The sequence below is a fragment of the Cygnus atratus genome, chromosome 14, assembly GCF_013377495.2.
Source record: "Cygnus atratus isolate AKBS03 ecotype Queensland, Australia chromosome 14, CAtr_DNAZoo_HiC_assembly, whole genome shotgun sequence".
Lineage (NCBI taxonomy): Eukaryota > Metazoa > Chordata > Aves > Anseriformes > Anatidae > Cygnus > Cygnus atratus.
The window spans coordinates 15,939,353-15,955,566 of NC_066375.1; the positions used below are offsets into that span (position 1 = coordinate 15,939,353).

General features: G+C 41.3%; 1 protein-coding gene across 1 annotated transcript in view; it reads right to left on the bottom strand.

The window, feature by feature from the left end:
- The window catches only part of TENM2 (teneurin transmembrane protein 2), a 511,804-nt gene that overhangs the window by 19,338 nt on the left and 476,252 nt on the right, over positions 1-16,214 (bottom strand). The window contains 6 exon segments of the mRNA XM_050713566.1: positions 203-1,077; positions 1,573-1,727; positions 3,181-3,413; positions 7,384-7,404; positions 10,354-10,603; positions 14,977-15,120. Coding sequence (XP_050569523.1) covers positions 203-1,077; positions 1,573-1,727; positions 3,181-3,413; positions 7,384-7,404; positions 10,354-10,603; positions 14,977-15,120 — 1,678 coding nt within the window.

Consider the following 16,214-nt stretch of genomic DNA (forward strand, 5'->3'; position numbering starts at 1 on the left):
GTACCCACCTAAAGGACATGGCAAAACCGATGAGATCAAGCAGCCACTTAATCACGTCCAGCATCGTACTAGACTGAGAGGCAAAGGCCTTATTCAGCATCAGTGAAAAGCCTACAACAAATTTCAGTAGGATCACTTCAGGGCCTAATCACTACCATTTGAAAAATAAATGTATGCTTAATATATCCAAAAACATTCTTACTCATAAAATGTTGTCCATCCTGTTTCATCACTCTTCGTTGCTAAGAGACCACTGTTCCCGTTATAAGTCATTAATCCAATTTCCAGGGTCTGCGTTGAAACTAGCTTGAGTCCACCATTAGTGCCAACAGCCAGCGTGACAATCTGATTATCTGGCATCAGTAAGTGGCGGGGCATTCCACTGGCATCCCGACGGACCTTCAAGGAGTTGCCATTGCTGTCCATCACCTCCGTGACATCGTTATCGCTGCTATAGGTGAAATTGTACAAGTACTCCCCGGTAACAAGGCTGAGAGTGTACTGGTGAATCCCGTCAGCATTGAAGACATACAGCTCCTGTTCTCCTGGAGATGCAGCTTCATATTGGTTAAAAGAATTAAGAATGGGCCTGTTTTTACTGACAGCCCTAATGCGGATATTTCCAAGATCAGCTATGTAGATGGTACCATCTGGGGCCACAGCTAAGGAAGATGGTGAATTTAAGATGGCATCAGTGGCATACCCATCATCCCCAGAATAGCAATTACAGTTGACATCATTTTTGCAATCACAGTCTGAAGCTGCCCCTGCAAGAAGGCATATTTCTCCATTGGTAGTTACCTGGCGTAGCCGATTAATTTTTTTTTCATCTGTCTCACTGATGTAAAGAACTCCTGTGTGTGAGATGGCAATGGCACTGGCTGATTCAAGTGCAGAATGAATAGCCAGTTTGCTAAGAGAATAGTCTATACCAGGAACCTGGCAGTGCATGGGGCGTCCAGCAATAATGCTAACTTGATGGTTTTCTGTGATCCGTAAAATAACATTGTTCTCTAAGACATAAAGTGAGTTGTCCATGGGATTGACAGCGAGATCAGTAGGCCACTCCAGCCGTACCTATGAGTTGCACAAATTATTACTGTAAAACTCGTAACTGAAAAGTACACTTCTAGTGTTTAAAATTCCATGTGTAACAACAGCAAATTAGTGAGGGGTTTATCAGCGTAAATCATGAAACTAAGTCATGAACTGCAGCTACTTCAAACAATTATTATTTTCTTTTTCGGAAATATTAAAGCTATGTGCAGTGGTAACTTCCGCTAATTGTGTTTCTGTGCAAAGAATGAATGCTACATTGTGAAAGCTCTACAATAATTACAGAAAAACAGGCAATTAAGACAATAACTCCCATTATCTCAACCTTATTTCTCTATAGTTGCATAAATAACCTGTGTTAACCACAGTAAAAAGATGGTTCACTCATTTCAGTAATGAATCAAATATGCTATCATCTTGTGATGCCTAATGTATTTCTTAAGTGGCCAAGCAGTCATCCAAAATAGATGCCCATCTCTTCTAATGCTGACAGGAAAAAAAGCAGCAAGAGTCTACCTGGCTGACATCCATGCTGGAATCGCAGCTTAGAGGTCGAACGGCAGTTAGGTCATTGGAGCCCAGCAGAGTCGATATAATTCCATTCTGATCCACTTTTCGAATCATTGTGGCATCAACAAAATACATGAGTCCATACTTATCCACTGCGATTCCTGCAAGTATGAAAAACAGTCCTCAGCAAAGCTCCTAGCTTCAAGGTAGGCTTAATCTCATTAACAAGTTTACAAGATGGTAAAGTTTGTTCACTTCTCCTGCCTTCCAACGTGTACCTTTGGCTTCTGAGCCTGGTTCTGGAACCCTCCAAGTAGCTGTACTTCTGCTGAAGAAATGGCACAAGGCACGTTTATCCTTTGGGGCTTTAAGGACCAAACAAATCCCCAAAACATACCAAGTTGTCAGCAGAATGCATCAACTTATTTCTAAATTTAAATTCTGTATGAAGTATCACATAGACGCAATAAAAAAAAAATAATCTCAGAAATGTGAGGTACTGTTAGAATTCTTTTAGAATTGGTTCAAAAGTTTCGAAAAAATAATAAAACATTACATTCTTCCAGGATGTTTTTAAATTCTTTGACCTGCTACAATAAAGAATACGGGCAGAATATCGGGTGTTTTTAAATGACCAGGGTTTCAAGCCTAGTAGGGAAAAAAAAAAAAAAAGGTTCAATGCCTTTCACTTTGCACATCCTCAAAGAGGAAAGGAATAGAAAACAAAAGAAGGAACAGAAGGATGCTGCTGCCTGTCATGAAGGAGGGCAGGCTTTTTCTCACTTGACTTGCCTGCTTTAATTTGGTGCACTGTGTTGTCTGTCCATTTCTTGGGCTAAAATAAAATATTCATCTAAAAATTTTGCCTTAAAGTGGTTGCAGTACTCATCCCATTGCCCAGTCAAAGATACAGCTTTATCTTCTCAACTTCAATGAAGAGGCTTATCTTAAAGCATGCAAGCTGTGCTGTCCCACGAACATACTTTGTACCTATAAACTGAAACTATTACCTATACAAAGAAACAGAACCTCTCATTTTTATTCACTTTTACTATTATCTAGTTACCTTCAACCAGTGTAAGAAAACACAAAGATGTTTCAAACATCTGGCAATACACCTGAGTAATTCATATTTACAATTAAGATGAAAAAAAAAAAATCTTAAAAAGCAATACATTCCCAAATCTCTATGTAACTTTTTTTTTTTTGTTGCTAAAAATTAGGAACTCGAAAGGGCAAAAATTCTTCCCCTCCCCCCCCCCTTTGAAGAAAAAGGGAACACATAAAATAAAAGCTAAGAAAAATACCACAGGAGGAAGATTTTCTTCCAAAATGCTATATTACAAACTGTATTTTCTTTCCCAGTTTACATGTTTGCTTCTTGGAATGAGCGTTACCCTGCTAATTTGTGTTCTGTTCTCCTTTTGCAGCATTCAGTGTTGGGGTAATAAAGTTTGCTTTAACTAAACAAAGCACGAACACTTGCCAATCCACTGTAATTAAAGCACGGAATAAAAATTACCAAGCAAGTAGTGATTTAATTGCCAGATAATTATTTCCACATCCAGCCTAGCCTCACACAGTCATTTTCTCTGGCTTCTTTTACTACGTTACCTCGAGGGCTCATTAGGGTTGCGTCCACTGCTTTCCCTCCATCTCCACATCTGGCTTCATCAAAGGGCAGGCATTGCTCTCCGGTCCCTGCTACCACTTCCGAATTACCAGCTAGGTCTTTTGTGCCAGTGAGGGATTTGACTCTGTATATCCGTCGACTGTTGGTGTCGGATACATAGAGTGAGCCCGAAACAGGGTTCACGGCCAGATAGTATTTATGAGCGGGATTGTTGCTTTAGAGAAAAAGAAAGCATAGAACAGAATCAGCTGAGCAGTCTAAAAACTTCACAGGCTTTCAGAGCTTAGATATTCATCAGACACACAGAGATCTGGAAAGAAAGTCTGACACCTTCCATATGGAGGTGGGATCTGAATAAGTACTGTTTGAGGATTTAATTTGATTAGGAACTGGTCAGTGTTTCAGCAGGATTGTCATTCCAAATCTCATTCTCCTTGCTATACCAAACGTTGCGTAATAGATCCCAATAAGCCAAAGCCACACAGCAGACTTTCCTCTTCAGCTCTTTTAGCCCTTTAGATGTATGCCAGGTCAATTCTCTTTGGCTTATGTCTGACTGTTAACATCCCCACCCCGTGTTTTCTTTTTTTTTTTTTTTTTTTTTAATAACTTCCCTTGAAAGGAGAAGTCACAGAAATAAGATCAAAGAATCAGCTTCTGAGTTACTTATATTATGCCACAAGATTTGTGAGGTCTTGCATAAATAGAAGGCAGAAGCATAACAAATTTATTCCTAAAGCAAATTCGTTCTTATTCATTCTTATCAAGAATCTCACTTATGGTAGATGACGATGGTTATGTAACTACAACCAGAGAGACCCCAAGTGTCTGACTTTAACTCCAAACCTTCTGTTACTGACAAACTTGTCTTCAGTTTGAGATTACGACGTGTGCTTATATGGAAAGCTACTTCTCTTACGAAATATATGTTTTTTGACAGCTTGTCACATTTTGGAACTACTTTAGCAAATCATCTGCAAATTGAGAAATGTCAATCTTGGCAATATATATACATTCATATACACAGAACTGCAGCGCAGAAATATTTTCAAAATCTTGCCTGGCTAGTTTAACTCAATTTAGTTGGAATTTAAGCATGATCTGCATTTTCCAGCCTTTGGAGCCTATGGGTGAGCATAAATAAGGTCAATGGTGGTTTCAAAACATAGAAGACAAATGAAGACAGGAAGAAAAAAAATGAAGGTTACTTACCAGTAACCAGAGAGATTTGCCTCCAAATATCCACACTCCTAGTTTCAAGTGGCAAAAGTGCCCATCTCCAAGAGTGAGGATACGCAGAGATAAGTTATGATGGACATAAGCCATTTCTTGATCAGATTCACTGGAAGTACAGTAAGGGCACTTTCGGCAGATGGATTATCGGCAGCACAAAGACAACTGCATTTATGTGGTCAAGACCAGATTTGGAGGAATGAGGAGGTGCAAAAATATCACTTTCTACAGTTATCTTCCTCTATGCCAGTCTTTGGCATACCATTATTTTTAGGTCAATAAGAGTTTGTTCTACAACTGTAGAAAGTAGGAAGGAGATCGGTTTGATTGAAATTAAATAGGCAGAGGTAATACCATCTGCTGAAGTCTAGGAGTGTAGAAATTAGAGATGAAAAAATACAATAAACAAAAAAAATACTTGGCAGTTTTATTTCATGCATGAATCTCAAGTACTTTATAAAGATGGGTATTATACCCATTTTACAGAGGAGGAAACTGAGGCACAGAGAGGTTAAGTGGTGTAGACAAGGTTATACAGGGAGACTAGTGACATTTTTGAGATCAGAGCACAATTTCTTTATTCCCCAAGTTCCTCTCCTCACCCTCAGCAGCAGACTACTCTTTTCGCATTCCTTCTCATCCCTCCAAAACAAAGCTTAATCTTCTCTGCCATATATAAAAAATATTTCTTTCCACTTCTTCAGTCTCTCAAGTCTCTGAGCCATACAAACACCTGCACATTATTCATTGTATTGAATTTCTGCTCTCTCTTTTTCCACTATGCTTTGCCCTTAACACTTGAGAACACAACTTCACTGTGACAGTAGTGCTGTGCCATGCTCCACTTTGCAAACACCCAGATTTACATCAGGGCTTTCCAACAGCAGCAGACCAGCCAACACACCTACATGCTGCTGCTTGCTGTGTCGCTGCTGTGATGCCTTGCCGAGTGCTTTTAACCTGGCTCTTCTGGAACATGTGGAGCCCCACTTTGGGGGATCAGGACAAATTGAGGCAGGTACAAGCTGGAGCACAGACGTACTGCTGGCTCGGTGGTCTGGGCTGCTCTGAACAGTGCCTGTGGGAGCTGCTCTACCGCCGCTGCAGGTCCAGCACAGCCTGACACAGGGCAGCAGCCACCCTGCGAGACTGGAAAGGTCTCTGGGGTTTTCAGATGTGATTTGCTAGCCTGCACCTGCCTTCCTAAGCGAGTGTGCCCCTACTTCCCTTCAGCCTGCAGCTAGCCTTAGCTAAGTCCCGCTGTTGCAGCATGGAACAAGGTATGAATCAGGGTAAAGAACAACGGTAGAACACGCACTTATCTCCCTGTTCTCTCATGCAGTCCTGCATGTGTCCATGGAGCTCACCCTGTCTTTCTCTCTGCAGTCTCCCTCAGGGCAGTCTTGCCAAGGTGTGGGTCATTAGCTTCTGTTCCCCATCAGGGGAGCAACTCGCTGGAGCTGCTGACCTGTTATATTTACTTCTGCTCTTGAGCTCTGTAAGGGAACAGATGGAGGAAGACTCTCCACAAAAAATATCTGAGGGACTTTGGCACAAGGACAACTAGTGGAAGGCAACGTGCATTCACTGCCTCCAAAAACACCTAAGAGTTTCTTACCTCAAATAGTGAGATGTGTTTCATAAATGAATAGTAAATAGTTCTCCAACTGGCATCTGAAAAACTAAAGATCTTCTCTTTTCTCTGTGCCATGGTAATCCTTTATTTGAATTACAGGAAATGAAGGAATGTACGTTGCTTTAAAAGATTCTCCATAACACTGATATTGCTCAGAGGCCTCTGCCAATAATGCCTCTTCCTCTAACCTCCCTGGTGAGGGCAGCAGCTGCCACCTGCAACCTTACTCTGGTCTGCTAGGAAGCCTGGTGCCTGACAGCAAGTGCAGGCAGCACCAGCTTGTGCTTGCTATTCTTCTCATACATGCATCAACAGTGTTAACAATAGCTTTTCTTGAAATATAACCAAAAAAGAGAAGCTGCCCAGAGCAAATCTCTAAGCACCTGAAAAATTAACTACGCTTATAATTGCACATAAGGAGCCTCCAGCATCACCAGTAACAATTAGCAAATTGTGAATGAATTCATATAGATAAGAAAATCCAGTGGAGTTACACTTCATATACCAAAATATATTATGAACAGGAAATTATATTGTTTACTCCAGACTGGCTTTTGCATCTAACTTATATGGCAGAAATGAAAGAGGTCATGGACAGAACAGTATGTAAGAGCTTATAGCAGCTCTCCTTGTTCTTGCACTTGATCTTCTGCAGGGTGAACAACCCTTTCCACCTGGCAAGGTATGACATGGAGGAAGGTACAAGTGTTTCCTATGCTGCTCGCATCCAGAAAGCCTAGTGCTAAGAGGAAAACCCTTTTCTCCTAACATCCAGAAAGGTTACACCTCCCTTATGAACCTTACAGTGATTCCGTCTAGTGGTTGCACACAACCAGCCCCATAGGCTGTGAAATGCATTCAATGACAGAAAATAGAAACCAACTTATAAAAAAAGGACAGAGGGTTCAGAAAAATCTCTAACGACTGGAAAATGCATATTTGACCTATTTCCAGTTGTTAGTGTTTTTGTGAACCTCTCTGGCATTCGTAAAACTGCTGTTGTAGTTTACCTCAATCACTTAGACCAATTACAGACGGCAGTGAGAACTGTTTATATAGAAGTTAGCTTGGGGTTCATTATATTTGCATTCTACTAGAAAATTCTAATTACTGTCAGAACTTATTTGGTTGCTTTTTGACTACATTTCATAATTGCTAACGCTTATCATATTCATAACACACAATTAGCACATAAAATGTTTCTATATATGGTACATGAAGAACATAACGGTACACAAGAAGCACAACACAAAAAGCAAACACAATGAAGCAAACAAACCATATCAAATTATATGGGAAAGAGCTCGTGTCTTACCTATGTTTAAACTCTTTATTTCTTTATAGAAGGGGAACAGAAGGAAAAAGAACAAACAGTTAGCTGAAGAATAGATGGTAAAGCAAACATAGTATTTTTTTTATTTTACAAAAGGACACAGGAGAAGATACCTCTTTTCAGCACTAGCCTTAGCTTGGTTTATGGATGAAGAACGACTGAGAGTGATCCACTTGCATCTAGTTCCCTAGTATGACACCCCTTCCCTCAACCCCCACCCCCCTGTACGCTGCAGGAAGCTTTCTGGACCACTGAGAGAGTTTTCACATGGAAATATACGTAGCTTCTGGGCTAGGAGGGAGAGAAACTGGCAGTTTTCTGAATACAGAAGTGAGAGTGGGGAAGCACTGGGATTAGGATATTCTCAGACAGCTCGTTGAAACCTCTTTAATCAAAATAGTTTTCCAACAGGCTATTTCTAAACAAATTGCTATTACGCAGTTTATTTTCTTCTCCCCCAGACACTAAAATAACTGCTTAAGGCAAGTTTGGCTGCTACTTGGTAGCATTTTTTGTAGATTCTAGTTAAGCCAATTAAAACAAATGTTAGGGTAAAGAAAAAAATACCTTTTAAGTGTGCAGCAAGATACTGTGCAATGGGAGATGTGTAGCATTAATTGATACCTAGTTTTCTGTCTAGACACAAGCCGAAAGAAAAGCATCCTCTACTTCCCAGAAGTAAATGAATACATTCTCCACACTACAGGGCTTCACTGTGTCTTTCTTTATAGGAATATAAATTGAATAAAACAGTGAGGTGCAGAACTCAGTGCACAGCCCCAAACTTGCAATACCAAGTTAAGTGTGACATGCAGCACTTCTGAGCCAAAATTTCTATTAGCCATTCAGATCAAGTAAAGGAAAGGACAGTGCAAAGGAAATATGCACGCTGGCTTATTCTGACTTATAAAGATTTATATTGGCTTATGTAAAACCCAAATTATACCCATTGTTAAATCTAAACAAAGTGATACATTTAGTCTGTAATAGTTATGGAAACACTATTTGCATATTATACGAGCTATTTGATAGTAGCTGAAGACTCATTCTCATTCATACTTAAATGGTTAAGAGTTTGAAGATTTAAATCATTTAAGTCATACGTATTTTGAAGTGACCACTGAATCACAATTACTTCTATAAGTGACGTTTGCTGCAATGAGCCCTAATTCCCTTTGGAGAACAGGGTATGGAAAAGATCATTGGAAATCCTAATAAACTGTGTGTCAAGTCATTTGCCGCTGTCCAACAGTACTCAAAACACAATAGGTTCATTGTTCATTGCTAATAGTCATAGCAGAAGCTAAAGAAACTACTCTATGGAAAACAGATTTTCATAAAAGAAAAGAGAACATGGACAAGAGCAGAAACAGAAGATAGGCTTCTTAATCTTTACTGCTGTCCTTTCCGCTCGCACACTCTGAAAAGTCTGAGTTGTTTTTTGCATAGGCAGAAAGCAAAATTCTCAGACTAGTAATGTCATAAAGCTGAAGATAACATTTTCAAGTATCTGATGTATTACAAAACTTTGTCAGTGACTGGCATTTGGAAGTGAGATGGATATAAATGCCTTTTAATTATCCTAGTTTGAAAATGTTTCTCTTCACCTATATAGCAGTAGTCCTATTTACTAGAAAGCTAGACAGATCTGAATTAGTTGGAAAAAAACCACACTGGCATATTCTGTGTAATGCAGAGTTATAGCGTATACTGATATAAATGTTTATAGCAAGTCATACAGCCGTACCAGCTACCTTCTGTGGTCTATACTGAGCTGCCAGCAGAAAACACTGGATGATTTTGACTTCTTTTTTAAACCTCTGGATAATGAGGCAGCCTGATGGATAGGTGCCAGAGAGGGATCTCTGAGTAGAACTGGCCCGAATCTGATCTCTTTTCTCTTAATATAAATTGGAATTCACAACACTGACATCAACAGAATGACATGAATGGAAGAGAGGTGTGAAATAGAGCTAGGCCTCCCATTCTTTAACAGCCCAATCATTTTGCATTTTCCCCCACTAATTAAAAACTCAAAGTACAGTAGAAGCAGAGGAATTGGTTACTGGTCATATCATTAAAAAAAAAAAAAAAAAAAAAAAAAAGACTAATGACCTGAATTCACTCAACGTGTTTTGCAGCTACATCCAGTTTACAAGAACACTATTCTTTTGCCTGAGTGGGCTGCAGAAGTATCAGAAGACAGCCAGTGCAAGATGTTTTTCCTTATTTTTCTGCCAAATAATCAATAGTGTAGTAACAATAAAAAACAGTTACATGAGTTATGGTTTGAAGCAATAGCTCTTGCCTCTCCTAGAGGAATGAAAAAAGGAGATGAAACAGAAATGGGTGAAGTGGTACACTCTACACTCATGCCCTCCCTATTAAGTGACCAAATCTTAATGTTTTTTGGGGGAATAGAGATATGACCTTGGAAATAGTTCTGATGTTACAAAGTGACTCTGTATGTCAATCTTTACTGCACTTGCCAATCTACAGAAATAAGCTTACAAGAAGGGGAAGGAAGTGGGAAAGTGCTTCTCTACATCATTGATATGAAAACCTCCCTTCTAATTTCCCAAGACTTCTTTGTTTATCACTGTGGCTCAATACCTTAGGGCAGTCAGTTCTGTAGTTATCAAACAGAACTAAATGATGTACAGTAATGAAGGGAGATCGTATCAAATGATAACCACCAGGAAAGAACAAGATGGTGTGTACTACTGTACTTTTTTGAAGTTAGTTTGTACTCTTTAGTCCTTCTCTATATTCATTAGCTCTAACTCTAGTTTGATTAGCTACAGACTTTGAACTATGCATTTCTGTGCCCCATTTCTCCACTGGAATTTAAATAGGTTGAAAGTGACAATGTTTTACAAAATTATAAAAATAATGGTAAAGGCTGATTTAAGCACAGGCTGCAGAATTGAAGTGCTAAGATTAACGTCTTACCTCAGCTCCAATATACTAGTAACATTCTTGGATGGGAAGATACGCCGAATATAGTTAAAATCTCCAACAAAGAGACTTCCATCAATTCCCACTGCCAGTGCGACAGGGGCCAAAAGCTTATTTCCTTCTGCAAGACCATTGCAGCTAGGACAGGATATGCTTCTTCGGCGCCCATTCCCCATAATGCTGGTTATCACAGCTGGCTGTTGAGTTAGAAACTGATTTTCTCCATTGCCTTTGTGCAATATACCTAATAACAGACAGGAGGAGAAGTGGTTATTACAGTCATTTGTTACAGGTGACTTCAGGTAGTTCTCCTTTCAACAGCTGCTGTTAAGGACTAAACAGTGAAATGACTTCAGCACTGGTTCTCTAACAGTGCAAAAACAGTGAAATAGGTTTGCAGTAGAAAACAATAAAGGTGTAATGAGGATTCTCTGTTAAAGCACACACATAAACAACTACAAACACAAACCCAAACTTAAACCCACGGTGCTTTGGTATTCAAAAATACCATCAGACATACTTCCAGCCTAGCACAATTATTAGACTGTCTTAATAACTGGGAAGTGAGGAAGGAAATAGCAGAGAGGAAGTCACAGAATCACAGAATCATCTAGGTTGGAAGAGGCCTCCAAGATCACCTAGTCCAACCTCTGACCTAACACTAACAAGTCCTCCACTAAACCATATCACTAAGCTCTACATCTAAACGTCTTTTGAAGACCTCCAGGGATGGCGACTCAACCACTTCCCTGGGCAGCCCATTCCAATGCCTAATAACCCTTTCAGTAAAGAAGTTCTTCCTAATATCCAACCTAAACCTCCCCTGGCGCAACTTTAGCCCATTCCCCCTTGTCCTGTCACCAGGCATGTGGGAGAATAGACCAACCCCCACCTCGCTACAGCCTCCTTTAAGGTACCTGTAGAGTGTGATAAGGTCACCCCTGAGCCTCCTCTTCTCCAGGCTGAATAATCCCAGCTCCCTCAGCCACTCCTCCTAAGACTTGTTCTCCAGACCCCTCACCAGCCTCGTTGCCCTTCTCTGGACTCTCTTGGGCACCTCGACGTCCTTCCTGTAGCGAGGGGCCCAAAACTGAACACAGTACTCGAGGTGTGGCCTCACCAGAGCTGAGTACAGGGGGACAATCACTTCCCTAGCCCTGCTGGCCACACTGCTTCTTATGCAAGCCAGGATGCTGTTGGCCTTCTTGGCCACCTGAGCACACTGCTGGCTCATATTCAGCCGACTATCAACCAATACTCCCAGGTCCTTCTCTGCCAGGCAGCTTTCCAATCACTCATCTCCCAGCCTGTAGCGCTGCTTGGGGTTGTTACGCCCCAGATGCAGGACCCGGCACTTGGCCTTGTTGAACTTCGTACAGTTGGCCTCAGCCCATCGGTCCAGCCTATCCAGATCCTCCTGCAGAGCCTTCCTACCCTCGAGCAGATCGACACACGCACCTAACTTGGTGTCGCCTGCAAACTTACTGAGGGTGTACTTGATTCCCTCATCCAGATCATCGATAAAGATATTGAAGAGGACTGGCCCCAGTACTGAGCCCTGGGGGACTCCACTAGTGACCGGCCTCCAACTGGATTTGAATCCATTCACCATGACTCTTTGGGCCCGGCTATCAAGCCAGTTTTTAACCCAACGAAGCGTACGCCAGTCCAAGCCACGAGTAGCCAGTTTCTTGAGGAGAATGTTGTGGGAAACGGTGTCGAAAGCCTTACTGAAGTCAAGGTAGACCACATCTACAGCCTTTCCCTCATCCACCAAGCACGTCACTTTGTCATAGAAGGAGATCAGGTTCGTCAAGCAGGACCTGCCCTTCATAAACCCATGCTGACTGGGCCTGATCGCCTGGTTGCCCTGTAAGTGCCACGTGATGACACTCAAGATAATCTGCTCCATGAGCTTCCCTGGCACTGAGGTCAAACTAACAGGCCTATAGTTCCCCGGGTCTACCCTCCGACCCTTCTTGTAGATGGGCATCACATTTGCTAGCTGCCAGTCGACTGGGACCTCCCCTGATAGCCAGGACTGCTGATAAATGATGGAAAGCGGCTTGGCCAGCTCCTCCGCCAGTTCTCTCAGTACCCTCGGGTGGATCCCATCTGGCCCCATCGACTTGCGTACATCCAAGTGCTGTAGCAGGTCGCCAACCATTTCCTCGTGGATAGTGAGGGCCACATCCTGCTCCCCATCCCCTTCCACCAACTCAGGGTACTGGGTATCCAGAGAACAACTGGTCTTGCTGCTAAAGACTGAGGCAATGAAGGCATTAAGCACCTCAGCCTTTTCCTCATCCCTTGTAACTAAGTTTCCCCTCGCATCCAGTTAAGGATGGAGATTCTCCTTAGTCCTCCTTTTGGTGTTGATGTATTTGTAAAAACATTTTTTGTTATCTTTAACAGCAGTAGCCAGATTGAGCTCCAGATGAGCTTTGGCCCTTCTAATTTTGTCCCTGCACAGCCTCGCAACAGCCTTATAGTCCTCGTGAGTGGCCCGCCCTCTTTTCCAAAGATTATAAACCCTCTTTTTTCTCTTAAGCTCGAACCACAACTCTCTGTTCAGCCAGGCCGGTATTCTTCCGCGCCGGCTCGTCTTTGGGCACGTGGCTACAGACCACTCCTGAGCCATTAAGATTTCCTTCTTGAAGAGTGCCCAGCCTTCCTGGACTCCTCTGCCCTTCAGAACCACCTCCCAAGGGACTCTGCCAACCAGTGTCCTGAACAGCTTAACGTCAGCCCTCCGGAAGTCCAAGACAGTGGTTTTACTGGTCCCCTTCCTGGCTTCGCCAAGAATAGAGAACTCTACCATTTCATGGTCACTCTGCCCAAGACAGCTCCCGACCACCACATCTCCCACCAGTCTGTCACTGTTTGTGAACAGAAGGTCTATCAGGGCACCTCCCCTGGTAGGCTCTCTAACCAGCTGCGTCAGGAAGCTATCTTCCACGCTCTCCAGAAACCTCCTAGACTGCTTCCTCTGGGCTGTGTTGTGCTTCCAGGATATGTCTGGGAAGTTGAAGTCCCCCACGAGAACAAGCGCTGACGATTTTGCAACTTCTGCCAGCTGCCTGTAGAATTCCTCATCAGTCTCCTCATCCTGGTTCGGCAGTCTATAACAGACCCCCACCAGGATGCTTGCCTTGTTGGCCTTCCCACTGATCCTAACCCATAGGGACTCAACCTTATCAGTCCCAGCCTCAAGTTCCACAACATCAAAACACTCTCTAATGTAGAGCCACACCACCACCCCTTCTGTGCTGCCTGTCCCTTCTGAAGAGCCTATAGCCAGACATTGCAGCACTCCAGTCATGAGAGTGGTCCCACCACGCTTCCGTGATGGCAACCAAGTCATAGCCAGCCTGCTGCACGATGGCTTCCTTATAAGTGTTCCTTATTAGTGCACCCAGATCCATTGAATCCAATTTCTTATGTTACATTTTGTTTAGAATTTTGTTCCAACCTCACTTTTCTCCTTCCCGCTCCCAGTCTTTCTCATTTTCTTCATGACACAAATGGAGATGCCAAAAAAGGGGACAGTGCAGAAAAGGAAAAGATAGGAGAAAGAAAGATGAAACTCCTAAAAGGGCTGCTCTGGATTGCTGATGAAAGACAAGAGGGGAACTAGTGTTAAGGACCTTTATTAGATTTCAAGAAATGCATTTAAGACGGGTTCTCTCTTTTAAACATACTCATTCTAAAAGTAGATACCTGTTCTAAGAAAGGAGTGGATTCTCTGACAGTGACCAATTTCAACACCATCAAAGGTTGCAGAAATCTGGTCAGAAACTTTTAGCCACATGCTCTCTTGGAAATATAGTTGTATGACTCTAATGTAAAGCAACTGGCTCCCCAGGGACAAGTACAGTTGCCATCACTGATGACAGCAAAAATATCATGCTCTATCCAAATGGCCATCTCAGCAGTGTTTGATTTTCTGCACAGCACTTGAAGTGTGTTCAAATAGCTCGATCTTGCCTATTCTGAACATTACTTTTGATTTCTTGAGTGACAGTATATTCTGCAATTGTTAATGCAAGAAAGAGCGGGAAGGCTATAGAAAACACTTTACAGGAATTAAATGAAATATATGCTAAGCATTCAATTCCTTGGGAGTCTCTGGATAACATGTGAAGAACAAGAATATTCAGTTTAGGGTACTTAAAGAGAAGTGAGGAAAAACCAAGCAGGTGACACAAGGAAAAGACAAACAAGAATCGGTATCTTGTCACAGTCTCATACTCCTTTTAAACCCTATCTCAAATAAGAAAGGAAAAAGTCAAACAAAAGGAACCAGGAATGGATGTGGTTAAGATCAGATGAACAGGGAAGGAAGACAGGAACTAATTACAAGCAGATAAATGAACAACAGAATAGAGGATAAAGATTTGGACTTGAATAAATTGACGTTTTGTAGGAGGGTAAAAAATCTGTTGAAAATCTACAGAAATTTTCTGACAACTGAAACATGTCCCATTCCTTACCAAACTAAAGAAGGAACAAAAAGAGTGAAGACATTTCATTTTTCAAAGGGTAAATATAATGTAAATAAAAAGTGTTCCCAGACAAAACTCCATATAGCACGGAAAACATGTGGAACTAACTCACCACTCTTGACATTAAGTACATGATGCTTATCCAAAGACCATCCTCCTAGATTGGAAGGATCTAGTTCAAATCCTTGCAGCAGTGCTGTCCTCTTCTCCCATAAAATCAGACTGGGGCAAGTCTCATATTCAAAACCTACAGAAACTGAAAAAAATAAAAATAAAATCTAATATACTTGCTGAACAAACACTAAATTAAATGTCCAGGGCACATTCAAATGGATCAGCATTCCAGTTCCCTTGCCCCCTCAAAAAGATGAAGTGATTATATTCCCCTCTTTTCATCTACAATATTAAAGTCAGATCTTTGACTAGACACAAATTTGAAACTTCATTCATATGTACTCTGCAGGGATCTGATCACTTTTCTTTGAATAGCTGGCTTTGGGAAGTGACTGGTTTGGTGAGAGGAGAGTGAGAAATATAATTAAAAAAAGATAATAAAATTCTCCTATCAGATAACAGGACAAGATCAAACTCTTAATTTGCCAGATGTTCACAGCATTTATTATTGTGTTCAGTTTACATGCCATATTTCAAGGAGCAGTGAAAATTTTGTGTGTTTTTAAGCACACACACAGTTAGCATTACTCAGGAAAGCAATATCCTATGCAATAATGTAAGAAAGAGAAGCTGTAGCAAAGAAGATTTTAGAAAAAATATGGAAAAGAACTATGATTTAAGTAAGTTTTTATTTCCACATTAGCACATCTGTAATGCACAGTCTTTAGCATTGTTATATCAAAAAATTTCTGATATTCAAATTAAATTGAAAACTTAAAAATACTGTGACGATCCCACTTTCCTAGCCACTAGAATGAAAATCTATAAATACGGGAACTAAAAATCTCCGTAAAACTGCTAGACTGAACAGCATTATAAAAACGCTATTTTATTTCACTGTTTTCATTGTATTACACTACAAAAGGCTGGAATAACAGTATGCATGAGACTCCAAATGCACCAAAGAATGCCAGTCAGTTCGGATATGAGATTTATTCGTTAACTGAAAGAATATAAAGACAGTGATGTACCACATTTTGCCTAAGTCCCTGTGGCCAGTTTTTCCAGTTGGCAGGTCTAAAATTTCAAAGTCAGCTACTGATCAGGAAACATGGATATGGTGGTAGACCCTCTGAATGTGATCTTTTAAATATGTAAAAGAAACATGCTGCATAGATTCTAGCATAATCTGTGTATGGAAGACAAGAACTGTTTAGTCTACATTTGCTTCTCCAT